The following is a 17,302-nucleotide window of genomic DNA, read 5'->3' as shown; positions in this document are numbered from 1 at the left end:
AATAAGGAATGAAAAAAGAGGGAAAGAAAAAGAAAGAATAAAAAGAAAGAAATAAAATGCTTCCGATTTCCTTTGCGGCAAATATAAGTGTAGAATACAGAATAACAGCATTGGAAGGGACCTTGGAGGTCTTCTAGTCCAACCCTCTGCTCAAACAGGAGGCTCTACAGAATTTCAGACAAATGGCTGTCCAGTCTCTTCTTGAAACCTTCCAGTGATGAAGCTCCCACAACTACTAAAGACAAGCGATTCCTCTGGTTAATTGTTCTCACCATCAGGAAATTTCTCCTTAGTTCTAGGTTGGATCTCTCCTTGATTTGATCCATTGCTTCTTGTCCTGCCTCCAAGTGCTTTGGAAAATAGGATGATTCCCTTTTTGTGGCAGCCCTTCAAATATTGGAACACTGCAGTGGTGGGTTCCGGATCCTGTCACAACCGGCATGCTGTAACAGGGCCAGGCATCCACCATGTGCATGCGTGCTGTGCATGCATGCGCACCCACTGCCTGTGAAGCTCCAGCTACTCAGCATCGCATCATGTCACACAGGGGCCATACGCTGCATGTGCATGCGCAAATGGTCTGGTTGGCTCAGGAACACAGGCGGGTGGGCGGGCCCTCCGAAGCACAGTACCGGAATGGTGCCTGCTGCTCCCAGAAGGCACCAGTACTCCCATACCGGGGTGTACCACCTGCAACCCACCACTGGAACACTGCTATCATGTCACCCCAGTCCTTCTTTTCGCTAGATTTGACATACCCAATTCTTGCGACGGTTCTTCATGTTTTAGCCTCCAGTCCCCTAATTATCTTTGTTGCTCGTCTCTCCACTCTTTCCATAGTCTCAACATCTTTTTTATATTGTGGCGACCAAAACATCAACGTTATGTCTTACTATGATTACAAAAACTCTGTCAGGATTCCAAATAGCATCCAAAAATAAATTAGAATCCAAGGCAAAGTATTGCTCAAAGTTCCAATTTATTAAGAGAGCCATGTTGGCACATCTGGGAAAACCCGAATCTGAAAGCTTCCAGGTTTCCCCCACCCAGTTGAAAATTCAAGATCTTGCCCCCACACCCACAAGTCCATCATGTGGCTCAATCTTCCACTGCCACACTGGCAGTTCCACCCATCCAGTTCCTGTCAGGTACAGAGGTGCAGAGACAAAGGATGACCTTGGTTTTCTAGAAAGAATTTTGTTTTGGCTACATAGCATCTAACTCCGTACAACCCCCCCCCCCATTCTCCCACAATATAAAAGCATAATAGAATAATAGAAAGTGTGGCAGGCCAAAGGTCCAAAAGAAAACTGCAGGGCTGACAGACTCTCTTCTATTATACAGGTTTTTTTTTCTAATCATAAATCATAAATGCATTTTGTTCTATTTTATGTTAAAAAAAATCAGTAAAGGGTGTCCAGTCAGCCATAAATATAGACATTGTTTTTTTTCTCTAATGAAAGAAGTTAATTTAGCCATCTCTGCATGTTACACCATCTTCAGCGACCATTCCTCCATAGTGGGTACCATAAAACCATTCTATTTTTGAGCTAAAGTGTGTTCACTTGTCATGTATAGACATAATTCCAATTAAATATGATTTGTTGAATGAACCATAGAAAGCCCAGGTGTGCACTTTTTGGATGATTGCAGGCATACTTACTTATTTTTTGGGAAGCTCAAAAAAACGCTAAGCCAATTTTATTGTAATTGAAGAAAATTCAAATACTTTAAATGCAAAGCTGCATGAATCCCCAAAGCCTTCAAGATCTTTACCCCTTTTATCAGTCAACATTTACCTCTGGCTGGGTTCACACCTGACAGTAACAAAAGCCAAGTAAGCTATATTATGATTCAGGCAGTGGCGAAAGTCAAATTCTTTTACTACCGGTTCTGTGGGCGTGGCTTAGTGGGCATGGCAGGGGAAGGATACTGCAAAATCTCCATTCCCTCCCCACTCCTGGGGGAAGGATATTGCAAAATCTCCATTCCCACCCCACTGTGGGGCCAGCCAGAGGTGGTATTTGTTGGTTCTCCAAGCTATTCAAAATTTCCACTACCCTTTCTCCAGAACCTGTCAGAACTTGTTGAATTTCACCCCTGGATTCAGGGTAGGAATTAGCAAAATTGTGCTTTTAAAAGGCACTGACAACACTGTTAACTTCCCTCCCCCAAAACCTCTCAAGAAATGTTACCCATTAAAATGTTTTTAAAAGTATTTTAGTGCCTTTATAATTGTGCAAGTCCCTGGAGCCTGTTTGCCATCTGAAAAGGAGACCAAGCAGAAAATGTGGTGGTAGGGCTATTGAAAATGTTTTTGTTTCAAAGTTCAGACTAAATTATTCTCTTAATGTTGTTTTATCTGCATTTTGTGTTATCAATCTCACTATAATTCCAGCAATCCATACACTCCTTCATGTGTCATAGGGGATCTATTTGCAACTCTTTTGCAAATCTCTTTTATTGCTCAGCCCTTCTTTCCAAATGGAAATTTCTCTGGTTTTTTTGTATTAGATAACAATACGTTTGAGACACACAGCCTTGTTTTCTTTTGCAAAAAAAGTATCTGCAAAATTGGTAAACACTCAAAATCAATATAGGCAAAATCTAAGAAGCTTCTAAGTTTTATAGTATTACAAAATTATAGGCCTTTCTGTTCTCTTAAGTGAGAATTCTGGTACTTCTGGTAATATCAGATTCGAATGATCTTCTAAATATTTTAGATATTATAGGCTTCAAAATCCAGAGAGTCATGGAATATTTTCTTAAAGCATTTTGAAATAAGAATTTGGTATATTAACAAGCACTTTCCAGTATTAAACAGCATTAATGTCTAATTGGATTGCTACGAAGTAATTATGCTTTAGGCAGTGATGGCTAACTTATTATAGCAATAGCAATAGCAATAGCAGTAGACTTATATACCGCTTCATAGGGCTTTCAGCCCTCTCTAAGCGGTTTACAGAGAGTCAGCATATTGCCCCCAACAATCTGGGTCCTCATTTTACCCACCTCGGAAGGATGGAAGGCTGAGTCAACCCTGAGCCGGTGAGATTTGAACCACTGAACTGCTGATCTAGCAGTAGCTTGCAGTGCTGCATTTAACCACTGCGCCACCTTGGCTCTTAACTTATTGCAGATCGAGTGGCCAAAGCATGTACATGCGTGCCCCCGAGCCCCCAAAATGCAATGTGTGCATGCCCCCTGTGCATGCCCCCCACTCCCCGCACATCCACGCATGTCCCCCTGCATGCACATGCATCCCCTGCACATGCTCCACCCCCCATGCAGGCATGGCAGAAACCCGAAGACCAGCTGTCCAGCGGGAGGTGTACGCGCATGCACAGCAGAACTAAACTGGGGTGAGGGCTCACGTGCCCACAGAGAGGGTGCTGTGTGCCACCTCTGGCACATGTGCCATAGGTTCGCCATTTCAGCTTTAGGGGTTACAACTTAACAATACAACAGTTCCTATTCTGTCGAGTTATTTTTGTACAGTATGTGATCTTCAGAAAATTCCCGTCAAAGCAGTCTCTCTCAGTTTGGTTGTTTGGTTTGAGTTGGTTTGCTTGCAGATGATTCATTTCCAAACTAGGGAACATCATCATTGCTAGAGACTCTGGGCTCTGTTTATATATGCATATTCCCAGTTTACATATAGAAAACATAAAGCAGACAATCGCACTTCAGGGCCCTGGCAGCAGGACTTTAAAGTCCCGGCGCCGTCCGTCATAGAGCCGGGTGGACGCCGCCGGGGCCCTGCTGCCACTTTAAAGCCCTGGCGGCAGGGCTTTAAAGTGGCAGCAGGGCCCCGCCGGCAGGACTTTAAAGTCCCGGCGGCGTCCGCCATAGAGCAGATCCCGGTCCCGCTCTATGGCGGACGCGGTGCCGGGGCTTCGGCGGGGCTTTCGCGCTTGCCTCACCGGCCATCACTGCACGTCACTGGAAATAACCAACTATTACAACAACATCATCACAGCACACAAATCAACTAAAGCCCTCCAAAGCATCCTAAGTAAACCAAAAGCCCCAGTAGCCCAATAAGCAAAACCAGGAGTCAACTATAGTATAAAAGACTGTAACACTCACAATGTAGGACAGGCAAACAGAAAACTAGAGAGTGCATTCATGAACATCAACTAATAAAAGATATGATGAAAACTCCCTAATCTCACAGCACATGGGCAAACTGAACCATAGTTTCAACTGGGAAAAATGAACACCTTAGACTTAGCTAAATCCAAAAGCACTTGGGAATTCCTGGATGCTTGGCATTCAGACTAATTAGCTATCAATTGACACATAGAGATAAACCACATTTAAACACACCCGAGACAACGTAAAAGTTAGGAAGGAAACAAAAACACCAGAATACTGCCTCTCTAACAGCCTATGCCCAGATAAGCAGGGATTAATACAGACAAACAATCAAACAGAAAACAATAACAGACCATCAAGGAATTACCAAGGAGAAAACCACTTCCCTATCAATACTGGTAGGGCAAGCTACTGTTTATAAATACAAAGCAAAGCCCACACTCACTAGTACTGATAATGTTACCTAGTCAGGTAATGAAATGTCTGCAAGTAAACAAACAACCTCAGCACCAAGGGCTCCACAGTTTAACCCTGAGCTACAAATATGCTCTTCTATTAAAAACAGCAAATTGTCACGCTGAATTGCTGCAGGAATAAGAACAGAATCACCTATTTTAAATAAGCATAAATACTAAGTGTCTGGAATCCCTATCTGTAGCATCTGACCTCAGCTCCAGAATTACATTAGAACCCCACTGGTACCTATCAGGCTTTATCATTTTTTACCTTGCATAAAAAAAAATAAGAACTAACATTTTGATTAGAAAATCAGCAGTGTGAGATCTCTTTAGCAAACTGAAAGGATCAGAGATTTATCTACCCAAGGCAGATGGAGAGTCGCATGAGCTAAATCCGCTATCACAATATGATGTTCAATTAGACTTACTGGGTCTGAACCACAAAAATCCAGACACCAACTGGGCTACATTAACTCTTTGTTGCTACCTAATTTTTTGCTGCCTAGTTGTGTTATACTGATGCTTTATTTCCCACTTCTGCAACAAGATGACAGAAATCCAGGCACGGGGAGAGAGATACACCCAACAAATTTTACCAGTGGTAAAAATTTCTGTGGTTCTAAACAGAGAATAAGGAGGCAGCTGCCATTATCTGGTACAGGTAGTTTATTTAAAGACTGTTCAAAGTTACAACATCACTGAAAAAAGTGACTTATGACCGTTTTCGTGCTTACAACCTTGCATAATCCCCATGGTCACATGATCAAAATTCAGATGCTTGGGAACCCATTTAAGTCGGTTGCGGTGTCCTGGGATCATGTGATCACCTTTGGCAACCTTCTGACAAGCAAAGTCAATGGAGAAGCCAGATTTACTTAACAACCATGTTATTAATTTAACAAGGGCAGTGATTCACTTAACAACAGTGGCAAGAAAGATCTCACTTAGCTACGGAAACTTTGGCCTCAATTGTGGTTTTAAGGGAAGGACTACCTGTACTGGGGACAGATGTTATCCTTGCCCAAATGTGGTGGCAGGAATCAATATCCAAGGTAAGACTATGGTCCAGGCAATTAAATACAGCTTAACTGCTCCCTCAAATCCCAGCAGGTAGAATTCATATAAGCAAGAAGATTTTTTTTTTTAATCAGGTCTTTCTTGAAGTTAAAATGAGCTGCCTGAAATTGATTCAATATCTTTCTCATGAGCAGATAACAGCAAGAAGAATAATTCCCACCGATCTTAACATAATGCCTTTAGAATTTGATTTTGATAGAATATTTGATAGAGGAGAAAATAGCATTGATGATGTTACCTAGTTTGGGTAATGAAAGTTCTGCAAGATAATTTATTTACATAATATATGTAAGGATATATTTAAACCCTTCTTTTCAGTATAGAAGCTCTTAAAGCAGAAACAATAGGAAAATAATTTTTAAAATGTTACTTTCTAACAAGCTTTTTCTCATCAGAAACTTGCTTTAAATTTTAACATTTGCTGAGATATACAGTTTTAGTTTATAGCAAACCTGGGCATTTTACAGTCCCTGGGCCACATCTGGTCCTTTGGCTGACCCTGTTCAGCCTACATGGATTGCTTTTATTTTGAAGGTGACTGGGGTTTTCCCCCCACTTTACATATGTTCATGCGTGCATGCCTACATACCTTCACAGCCCTATTGGTTCAGCCCTTCACAACAATTCCAGTTTCTGATGTGGCCACTTGGGAAAATTAACTGCTTACCACTGGTTTATAGATTAGATTTTGACAAGTAATGAATTAAGCCTTTTATCCTGGAGTATAATAAATATAAGGGACATGGTGGCTCAGTCGCTAAGACGCTGAGCTTGTTAATCAGAAAGGTTGGCAGTTCAGCAGTTCAAATCCCATTACTTGTCCCAGCTTCTACCAACCTAGCAGTTCGAAAGCGTGTAAAAATCCAAGTAGAAAAATAGGGACCACCTTTGGTGGGAAGGAACAGCATTCCGGGTGCCTTTAGTGTTTAGTCATGCTGACCACATGACCACGGAGACGTCTTCAGACAGCACTGGCTCTTTGGTTTTGAAACAGAGATGAGTACCGCCCCCTAGAGCTGGAAACAACTAGCACAAATGTGCAAGGGGAACCTTTACCTTTTTATACAAATATAATTCCTCCCTCCCCACCCGGCACTCAGATAATGCATTTAAAGTTGACTTGCAAAATGGGCAACAAATAAGTTTAATAAACAAATAATATAAATAAACAAACAAATACATTAAAAAATTTAATGCTTTCTGGATTTCTAAGGAAAGGAGGTGGAGAGTAACCCTTTGCCAGTCATGACAACATTATGAAAATGATACATCTTATGTACTGCATCATTTGTATCATAAAGCAACTGATGCAAATAATTTGTTTTATTTGCATGATGATCTTGTGATGTATGTAATGTCATTGTAATCTCCCCCAGATGCCTCTGCTGTGGCAATCATAGTGCTGGCAGGGATCCAATTCTTTCAGTCAGTTATGCTGTCATTTATGAGGGAAGAACAGAATTAGAATCACAATAGACGTTTATAAAATATATATTCCAATTATTTTACAAGTTCCAGAATTGATTGCAAAGGGCTTAGATTGGTAAGGCATAGAACCTGCTGCTTTCCCAAACTGTAGATGGAGAAATTATGGCCAGCATTTATGTTCCTGAATGTCTTTTTACAGTCTTCATCATCATGGGAAATTGTATTGATGAAATTGCAAGTCAAATTGCCAAATGACAGAGATGCAGTTTTCGTACTGTTTATACACACACTTTGCTTCATAGGTAGGTTGATAGGTAGATGATAGATAGATGATAGATAGATAGATAGATAGATAGATAGATAGATAGATGGATGGATGGGTGGGTGGGTGGGTGGGTGGGTGGGTGGGTGGGTGGGTGGGTGGGTGGGTGGGTGGGTGGATGGATGGATGGATGGATGGAAGAAAAGATAGATAGATAGATAGATAGATAGATAGATAGATAGATAGATAGATAGATAGATAGATAGATAGATAGATAGATATGGAGGGAGGGAGGGAGGGAGGGAGGGAGGCATGGAAATATAGATGATGGATGGATGGATGGATGGATAAAAAGAATGGATGAAAGAAAGAAAGAAAGAAAGAAAGAAAGAAAGATAGATAGATAGATAGATAGATAGATAGTTGATAGATAAGAGAGGGAGGGAGAGATAATAGATAGATAGATAAACCAAATACAAAAAGTACAACTATCCCAATGCAGCGATTCATGCTATTCCTACCTATCTAGCACATGGCCAATAGAGGAAACTGCATATACAGTTCTTGCAGACTGTAAAAATCACCTGGATCATCCTCATGTCTTTTAAGGGTGTTTGTCTCAGTTTGGTGGTTTGAATCCCTAGCACCGCATAATGGAGTGAGCTCCCGTTACTTGTCCAAGCTTCTGCCAATCTAGCAGTTTGAAAGCACATAAAAATGCAAGTAGAAAAATAGGAACCACCTTTGGTGGGAAGGTAACAGTGTTCCGTGTGCCTTCGGCGTTTAGTCATGCTGGCCACATGACCACGAAGACAGTGCTGGTTCTTCGGCTTTGAAACTGAGATGAGCACTGCCCCCTAGGGTCGGGAACGACTAGCACATATGTATGAGGGGAACCTTTACCTTTAAATTTGGTCTAGAGAAAAGAAGGAGTAGGGGGGATATGTTAGCAGTATTCCAGTATTTGAGAGGCTGCCACAAAGAGGAGGGAGGTCAAATTATTCTCCAAAGCACCAGAGGGCAGGACAAGAAACAATGGTTGGAAACTAACCACAGAGAGAAGCAACCTGGAATTGAGGAAAAACTTCCTAACAGTGACGACAATCAACCAGTGGAATAGTTTGCCTTCAGAAGTTATAGGAGCTTCATCACTGTAGGTTTTTAGGAAGAGGATGGACAGCCATTTGTCTGAAATGGTATAGGCCCTATACTATACAGTCTCCTGCTTGAGCAGGGGGTTGGACTAGAAGACCTCCAAGGTCTATTCCAACTCTATTCTGATTCTAATTCTCTTTCAACTCCTCTGCCATACTTGGGACCTATCAATTGGGCTATCTTTCAACCTATATTTTCCACTCTTCCTGAGAAGCACTAAACCTTCGGGGAAAAGGGCGGCATATAAATGCAATAAATTCAATTCAATTCAATAAATTCAACCTATATCCAACAAGGGGTGGGTGGGATAAGTAACTGTGTGCTGTTTGGCAACCTGTCAGTTAGGTTATTTTTAGATATAGTTTACCGCTATTCAGGATCACACTCATATTTGAAAAAAACAAGTCCAGCATATTCTATCGGGACATTTACCATTTTCTTTAAGCTTTGAACTTCAGCTAAGAGCAAACAAGGGTTGGAAAGGGAAAGGAAAAATAATCACGAGAGAAAAACAGTTTTATGCAGTACCACATTTAGAAAGTAGTTTTTTTACAGCAGGAGTTGAAGATGGGTGCCAGATTTGAATAACTGCTCCAATCAAGTAGAGAAAAGTTCTGAAGTCCAGAACTCTAGGATTTTCTACCTGCTCAGAGTTTACAGAGGGGCAAACGACCAGTGTATGCATGTTTTGTCTCTGAGCAAAACCAAGCTGTTACTAATAGTCAGAGGATCCTTTCTTCTATTACAGGTAGTCATCAACTTACGACCACAATTGAGCCCAAAATGTATGTTAAGTGAGAAATTTGTTCAGTGAGTTTTGTCCCATTTTACAGCTTTTCTTGCCACGTGTGTTAAGTGAAACACTGAAGTTGTTTAATCAATAACCTAGTTGTTAAGTGAATCTGGCTTTCCCATTGCCTTTGCTTGTCAGAAGGTTGCAAAAGGGGGTCACATGACCCCGGGACAGGGCAACTGTCACAAATATGAATCAGTTGTCAAGCATCCAAATATAAATAACATGACCATGGGAATGCTGCAATGGTCATAAACAGGGGGGACATCAGCAGGTTCTGAGAGGTTCTGGAGAACCGGTAGTGGAAATTTTGAGTAGTTCGGAGAATCGACAAATGCCATCTCTGGCTGGACCCAGAGGGAGGGAATGGAAATTTTGCAATATCCTTCCCCTGTCATCCTCACCAAAGCACCCCCATCAAGCCACGCCCACAGAACCAGTAATAAAAAAAATTGAATGTCACCACTGGTCATAAGTATGAAAAATGGTCATTCAGTGCCGGTCACTAAATGAACGGTTGTAAGTCGAGGATTACCTGTATCTATTGAATGACGGAAAGGTGTGCTGGCAAGGTCTTTGTGCAACCTTCCCTCACCTTCTCCGGCAGCTCTGTGAGAAAGCAAGAAGAGAGCGACTGCCACTCACCTTCATCCTCTTCAGAAAGATATCGGGAGGTTGTGGACGGGCTTCTTTACGATACTCCTGGTTGAAGTCACTCCTGCATCTGCTTCTGTGGTTGCCATAGAAACCACTGGCGTGCTAAAGAAAGATAAGCAAGAGGGAGTCCCTAATTAGTAACTGGGCAATATGATTGCAAACCAAACTTTCTGGTTAGCTTGATACTAATAAAACCAGGGGAAGTCACGTTTTGTCTTTGACAATGAGAGAAAGAACTTTAACCAATTTCATTGTATTTCAGTACAATGACAATAAAGATTATACTTAAAAGGATTTATTATTACAACTGAAGAGTGGCTCTTCAGATACGGGCAAAGAACCAGGCGAAGAGATGTCACAGGTGATCCATGACTTACGACTGGTAGCTTATTGACTGTCTGACGTTCCGGGGAACACATCTGCGGGATATTTATGACCCAGATTCAAAGTTACAAAGGACAGTCTCCCCCCTCTTATGGTCACATGACTGCATTTCAAGGGACTTGGCAGCCAGGCGCCTTTATGGCTGTTTGCAGCATCCCACAATCCCATGAAGCATTGGTATGCTTAATGACCAGTGTTCACTTAATGACCGCTACAAAAACAGTCATAAAATAGGGCCAATCATATTTTTGCCACCATCACATGGTAATAGGCAATTATGACACAATGGGCAGGCTTCATTATGATTGTAATGCGAGGATGACCTGTATTTAGAGAAGTCCAGACAGCTTCCCAAGTCAACCATCAAATCAGAGGTCGTCAAACTATGGCCCGCAGACTGGTTATGGCCCACTGAAGTCTTTAATCCAGCCCACGTGGTACCACAAAATTGCCCCACCCACATCACCCGTCTACCCGCCAGTCCCACCCGTCTTCTGGAGGCCAAAAACGGAATGTGCAGGGGGGGGGGGAGAGAGAGAGAGATACACAAACAGAAGCCACACACAAACAGAATACATTCCCCAAGGGCACTATCCATTCACCATTGAGTGGAATCAAACTGAATACACTCACCATTGGGCACTATCTAATAAAATGAAATTCAATGGTGAGAAGAGTAAGGTTCTACATTTAGGCAACAAAAACGAAATGCACAGGTACAGTGTAGGTGGTACCTTGCTCAATAGTAGTAACTGTGAAAGGGATCTTGGAGTCCTAGTGGACTCCATTTAAATATGAGCCAGCAGTGTGCAGCAGCTGCCAAAAAAGCCAACACAGTTCTAGGTTACATAAAGAGAAGGATAGAATCAAGATCACATAATACCACTTTATAATGCCTTGATGAGGCCACACTTGGAATACTGCATTCAGTTTTGGTCGCCACGATGTAGAAAAGATGTGGAGACTCTAGAAAGAGTGCAGAGAAGAGTAACAAAGATGCTTAAGGGACTGGAGACTAAAACATATGAAGAACGGTTGCAGGAACTGGGTATGTCTAGTTTAATGAAAAGAAGGACTAGGGGAGACATGATAGCAGTGTTCCAATATCTCAGGGGTTGCCACAAAGAAGAGGGAGTCAAGCTATTTGCCAAGGCACCTGAGGGTAGAACAAGAAGCAATGGGTGGAAACTAATCAAGGAGAGAAGCAATTTAGAACTGAGGATAAATTTCCTGACAGTTAGAACAATTAATCAGTGGAACAGCTTGCCTCCAGAAGTTGTGAATGCCCCAACACTGGAAGTCTTTAAGAAGATGTTGGATAGCCATTTGTCTGAAACGGTATAGGGTTTCCTGCCTAGGCAGGGGGTTGAACTAGAAGACCTCCAAGGTCCCTTCCAACTCTACTATTGTATTGTATTATATTGTATTAAGGCAGCCACATCCCTTCACTAACCTAGTTTCCACCCCCCTGGGAGCATAAAAAAAATAAAGTTTAATTTGTATATATTGTTTTGATTGCTAAATTGGCCATGCCCACCCAGTCATATGACCACTAAGCAATGCCCACCCCAGCTTGTCCGCCCCCCCCAACAGTCTGAGGGACCATAAATTGGCCCCTGTTTAAAAAGTTTGAAGACCCCTGCATTAAACCATTAAATTCAACCTGAATTTAATCTCCCTGTTTAGGATTCTCTCAAGAATACTAGCAATATTCTCCATTGCTGGCTGCTTCGTTCACAATAATGTCTTGGTTGAAAGGTTTAACAAAGGTTGGTTATAGCATATGCTACAAAGGGACACGGTGCTGAATCTCTTAATACGTTTTAACATAGCTATTTCACGGTGGAGTTATGCTTTGTAATTTCTTTGCTCAAGGGGTCAGCACTTTAATTGGAGGTACCAAATTTGAAAGAGTTATTACTTAGAATAACAGGCCATGTCCCTGTATTACAATACATAAACCAAGTTTGGCAGCAGACCTGAATACCTCCTTATCTATTCTTGCTCTGTTCTAAAAACTTAGTACCATGTCCCACAACACTGTGGAATCAGGCAATGGCTGCAAGCTTTTGAATGTGGCATGTGCAATCTTCTGTTACATTGCGCTATAAATTGGACAAATTGGCTAATCCTTACTAAAAGAACAGAGACAATATGCAATATGACAAGATTATATTCAAAAACCAGTTCCTAGGAGAGTCCATCACAGGCCTCAAGCAGGAAATTATTGAGCAAAGAATTTACAAAAACAAATTTCATAAAGAGGCCACTGAGCCAGAACTTTTAATTTTTTAAATCACGCTATAAATATTAATTGATCAAGGCAAGCTCTTATGCCTAACAACTCTTGTGAACAGCCATTGTCTAAATATAATATTCAGGCACTGCATTTCTTCCATTTAATTTTCCTACTTTCTCTCCTGCCCAGACACATCTCTATTGCTCTGTCTCAGAATAATAACTGTGCATCTGATCAAGTGTCTCAGAGGAAGGAAGAAACAGTCCAGTTGCCTTTTGAAAAAGCACCTTTGAGACAACTATGATCTGGATGAATCTCCACAGACCAAATCTCCACCTGATCAAATGGATCGATGTGTATATTAAATATGTTAGCTTTTAAACCATTGCAAAACACCCTAAATATTTTTTTAGTTAAAAGAAGGTTACTTGGTTACTATCTAGACATTGCCAGTTTCCAAAGACTAGTGTAAGACTTAGAAGCTGCAAATGGACAATTATAATAGAAAGTGTGACATAATATATAAGTAGGGTTATGTGTGCTCTTCACTTTAAAAAAGTGCCTATTTTATATTAATTTATGCTGGGATGGTCTATCCTAACCCCTTAAAATGCAAATGGGAAACAATTTTGCTTAAAGAAGTGCTTGCAAGAACTATTTTGTACTATTAATTATTCAGAATATAACCCCTGCATAATCTGGAGTGTAAACTGGCAGGTTATGCATTTTATGATCTTTAAGTGTTTCTTCAGAGGTAATTATCTATATTGTAGATGAGTGACATTCATCATAGAAGTTTAACTTGCCTCTACTCAAATAATAACAACTCTAATAACTCAAGCTCTTAGCAACATAATCCCCTGAACAATAGCCCGGACAGCAATTTACTATCGATCAGAATTAGAAAATAGAAGCTATTTCTGGTAAAGAGGAGAACCGAGATGCCTGTAATTATGGATATTAGGCCAAAAAGGATCTTGGATGATCAGACATGACATTAAATCCCAAAGCAATGTTTTAGATTCTTGCCCTTAGATTTTCCAACTTATTTTTACTGACCTTACTGGATTAAAAAAAGATCTTTTTAAAAAGCGAATGCCATGATCTGCCCCTCTTTTGTGTGTGAGATTTTAGAATAGTCACATAGCAAAATCTGGTGATTCTGTATTTGTGCTTCTGGAAAAGAATGGAATGAAATGGAAGATGGAGACAAAGATTTAGTTTCTCTGCACCATTTTCTCTGAGTCTCATTTTTGACATTTGTAGACAGCTCTCAGGGCTACAGCTAATACACAGTGCCATATTTCATCTAACATGGCAATGTATATCATACAAACTGCCACCAAGGGTATATTGCGATTAGAATGCATCCTTCAGCTTTTCTTGATTTATTAGTTTATTGAAGGAAGGGATGAAAGAGGATAATTTGAATGCTTCCTTAAGCTGTATTTCTAAATCAGGCAGAAGAAAAGACTATTTATAATATTTATCAAGCATTGTGAAGGACATTTTCAGAAAAATATTAGAACAATTCTCTACAGATGAAGAGAATTTGGAAATGGGTCGCTTTCACTGAAGGCTTGCTAGAAAAGACCAAACGATCACAGTAGGGGTAAACTACAGAGTAGGAGTAAGCATAGTAGGAGTAAACATTTAAGCAAGCTGCTTCACGGCAGAATCTGGGTCCAATGTAGAATAGCTATGATTTAAGACTGTTTTTCTGGAATTCAGAAATAATAATCAAACAACAGCATCTGTCTTTCCCAGGTTCCTGGGAAAGATTTGATAGATAGGTAAAAATGTCAAATCCAGTCTAAGCATCTGGCTGAATATGCAATGAACCATAATAATAATAAAAATATGTGGCAAAAGAAAGCAAAGATAGTTTCAATAGTTTCTGGTGCCTTGGGTGCAATTCTAAAACATCTGGAGCACCACTTGAACCCCAACAGCATTGATAAAATCGCCATCAGTCAATTGCAAAAGGCAGCTTTATTTGAAACAGCTACATCCTGTGATGATACATTAACACCATCAAACAACAACATCTGCCTATACCAGCTCCTTGGAAAAGATTTAATAGGTGGCTAAAAAATGCTAAATCCAATCTAAATATCTGACTGCAACTAATTAGTAAACTTGCATGCTGCTCGACTCTCAACAACACAATGGAGGAAACGTTGACACTCATTTGAGCGCTATTGTATATTTAGTGTATATTTGTATATTTAGATAGCATTATTTAAAATGCTATCAAATTCCAAATCTTAGCCAAATTTTACTTTATTATTTATTTTCTTGCTAACAACAAGTCATCTTGTCATATAGTTAAAAATGTACTTTTGAAACACAAATATAATATAATCTATATACTACTATCTGTAACCCTTAACTGGACAAATGGTGCATCATTATGCAAAACATTTTCAACCAAGAGAGCTCAAATGGGCTAAGGTACGGAATGGTGGGACCTATGACTCCTGAGGGAATGAAGTTTGGGGAAATTGTGACTGCTTTAGTGCCATCAGGCTACTGATGCTTCAGCAACAGTCAGCTGCAGTCTGGCAAGGCAGGGCAGGAAGGAGGGAGGGAGGGAGGGGAGAGGAGGGAAGGGGGACAGAGTGATGGAGGGTGGGAAAAAGGAAGGAAGAGGGAGGAAAAAGAAATATTTCTAATACTCACTGGCAGCTTCCCACAAGAAAACCGAATGAGGAAGCCAATAAGAAGTCAAACATTATTCCCATTAAATTTTTGCCCACCAGCAATCATTCTATTTCTCTGTTTAGATACGGAAATATCTCTGAAATTATAACCCAATAGATCACTGGTTGTCCAGTTATTTCTAATGTCACATTAGTGGTGGGTTCCTACCGGTTCGGACCAGTTCGGTCGAACTGTTAGCGGTTTGGCAGCCTGGGTCACTGGAACTGGCAGCGACCCAGGCCTGCCACTCCCCTGCATGGGTTCTCCGGGCAGCACCATCTTGTTTTTTGCTTCTGCGCACCAATTTTTATTGCACTGCGCATGCGCAGCCAGCACACATTAAGCACATGTGCACAGCGCACCCACAAGCAAACCTGCAGTAATGCCTGCCGGAACCCAACCCCTGTGTCACATAGTTGGAAACATTACATCTTTCTTGCTCAAACCATGGTTGGCATCTTTGAAAAGTCACTGGGTTGACATACCTTTCTAATCACTTGAAAATCATTTGTCAATAACTGTTCAGCTTTAGAAACCTTTGAACTGACAAGTGTGACAATATTGGGTAGGTTTCTTTCAAACCTTAGCAAAATAATACAGGTTTAAGGACTACAAAACATTATTTTGAAATAAACAGCGAAAGGGTGTAGAACTTTGATTTTGGAAAGTTACAAATGGATTAAGAGTTCAGGTGGATTTGAAATAAGATTTTGGAATTAGTTATAAGAATCCTTCACATGGGAGAAAAAAATATTTGAATTCTCTTTAAAAAAACAGGGTGAGACTTTGAAGGTTGGACACTAGAGGGAACCAGGGGAAGTAAAGATTACAATTAAAGAAGAAATTTGACTTACTGGTATTTCTTGTTTAACAACAGGTTGCTTAGTAGCTATTGAAGTTACAATAGACCCCTAAATGCTGCTTAGAACCCAGTTCCTGAGTTCTAACTGTATGTAGCAACTTCCCCCTCCATCACATGGCTGCATTTTGGACACTTGGCAACTGGCTCCCTGTTATGGCCGGTTACATGTTCCACAATAATATGACCACAATTTATTATGTTTTTGGCCAGTTTCTATTCTTTCAGTAAGTTTCTGGCAAAAAACACCCATAGGAATTATTGGATTTGCTCAATGACCACTATGTTCACTTAACTACTGCTATGTTTCTTTAAATAATGCTGCATTCACTTAATGACTGTGTTTACTTAATGACCGCCACAAAAAAGTTGTAAATTGGGTCCGTCACATGGCTGCTTTGACTTTCAATCAGCAGGACTGACAATGGAAATTCCAGGCTCCGATGATCTTAAGTCAAGGATTCTCTACTAATACAGAATGAACCCTGGACACACTAAAGTATATTTTTCAACAATGGACCTGGAAGTTAATCTTAAGGGTCTTTGTCTTTATAGTGTGTGTACAGTCTACAAAGTGCACTCTAAAGACTGTTTGAAGACTGTGTTTAAATGATGTTATAAAAGTTTTATATGACAAGACTGAGGCTGATCTCAAACTAGATTTAAAAATAACAGGCTACAAGAATGACATGGAAAAAGATTGAACATGCAGAAGAAACAAGTTGATATCTTAATAATTAAAATGGATGTACTTACAAATAACAAACTAAGAGAGTGACCTTGATAATTTTTCTACATTAGATTTCCAAAATAGTCTTGTTGAAACATTGAAGATTTTTGTGAGAAGGAATAAAGAAAAACATTAAAAGAAATAAAGTTCTAGGACATTATTTGAAGGGATATATGACCAAGATTGTTAAAAGGGAGGAATATAAAGTTAATTTATCTGATCAAGCTTAAAATAGATATATAGACATTTTAGGGGCCATTTGTCATAGGGGTGTTACTTGGAACCCTGATATATATTTTAATTGATAAATGCTGTTATGTCTGGTAACGCTTAATGGACTTTTGCTGACCAGGAATGAATGATGAGGCTTTAAGAATCTGTTTATAGATAAGAGTTGGGATAATGGAAGAAGAAATCATTTGTTGTATGTTAAAAGAAAGTGATAAGTAACTAAAATTA

At 40.2% G+C, this 17,302-nt stretch overlaps 1 protein-coding gene across 1 annotated transcript in view; it reads right to left on the bottom strand.

Moving 5' to 3' along the window:
• Positions 1 to 17,302, bottom strand: part of CIMIP7 (ciliary microtubule inner protein 7) — a 46,734-nt gene that overhangs the window by 11,322 nt on the left and 18,110 nt on the right. Inside the window, exon 2 of the mRNA XM_087708699.1 lies at positions 9,917 to 10,030. Within this exon, the coding sequence (XP_087564825.1) occupies positions 9,917 to 9,922 (6 nt within the window). The 5' untranslated portion in view covers positions 9,923 to 10,030. The remainder of the gene's footprint in view (positions 1 to 9,916; positions 10,031 to 17,302) is intronic.

Source organism: Thamnophis sirtalis, unplaced genomic scaffold (assembly GCF_051295495.1).
Source record: "Thamnophis sirtalis isolate CommonGarterSnake01/CBP01778 unplaced genomic scaffold, rThaSir2_p1.2 scaffold_3, whole genome shotgun sequence".
Taxonomy (NCBI): Eukaryota; Metazoa; Chordata; class Lepidosauria; order Squamata; family Natricidae; genus Thamnophis; species Thamnophis sirtalis.
This window is presented reverse-complemented; position numbering and strand designations above follow the sequence as displayed.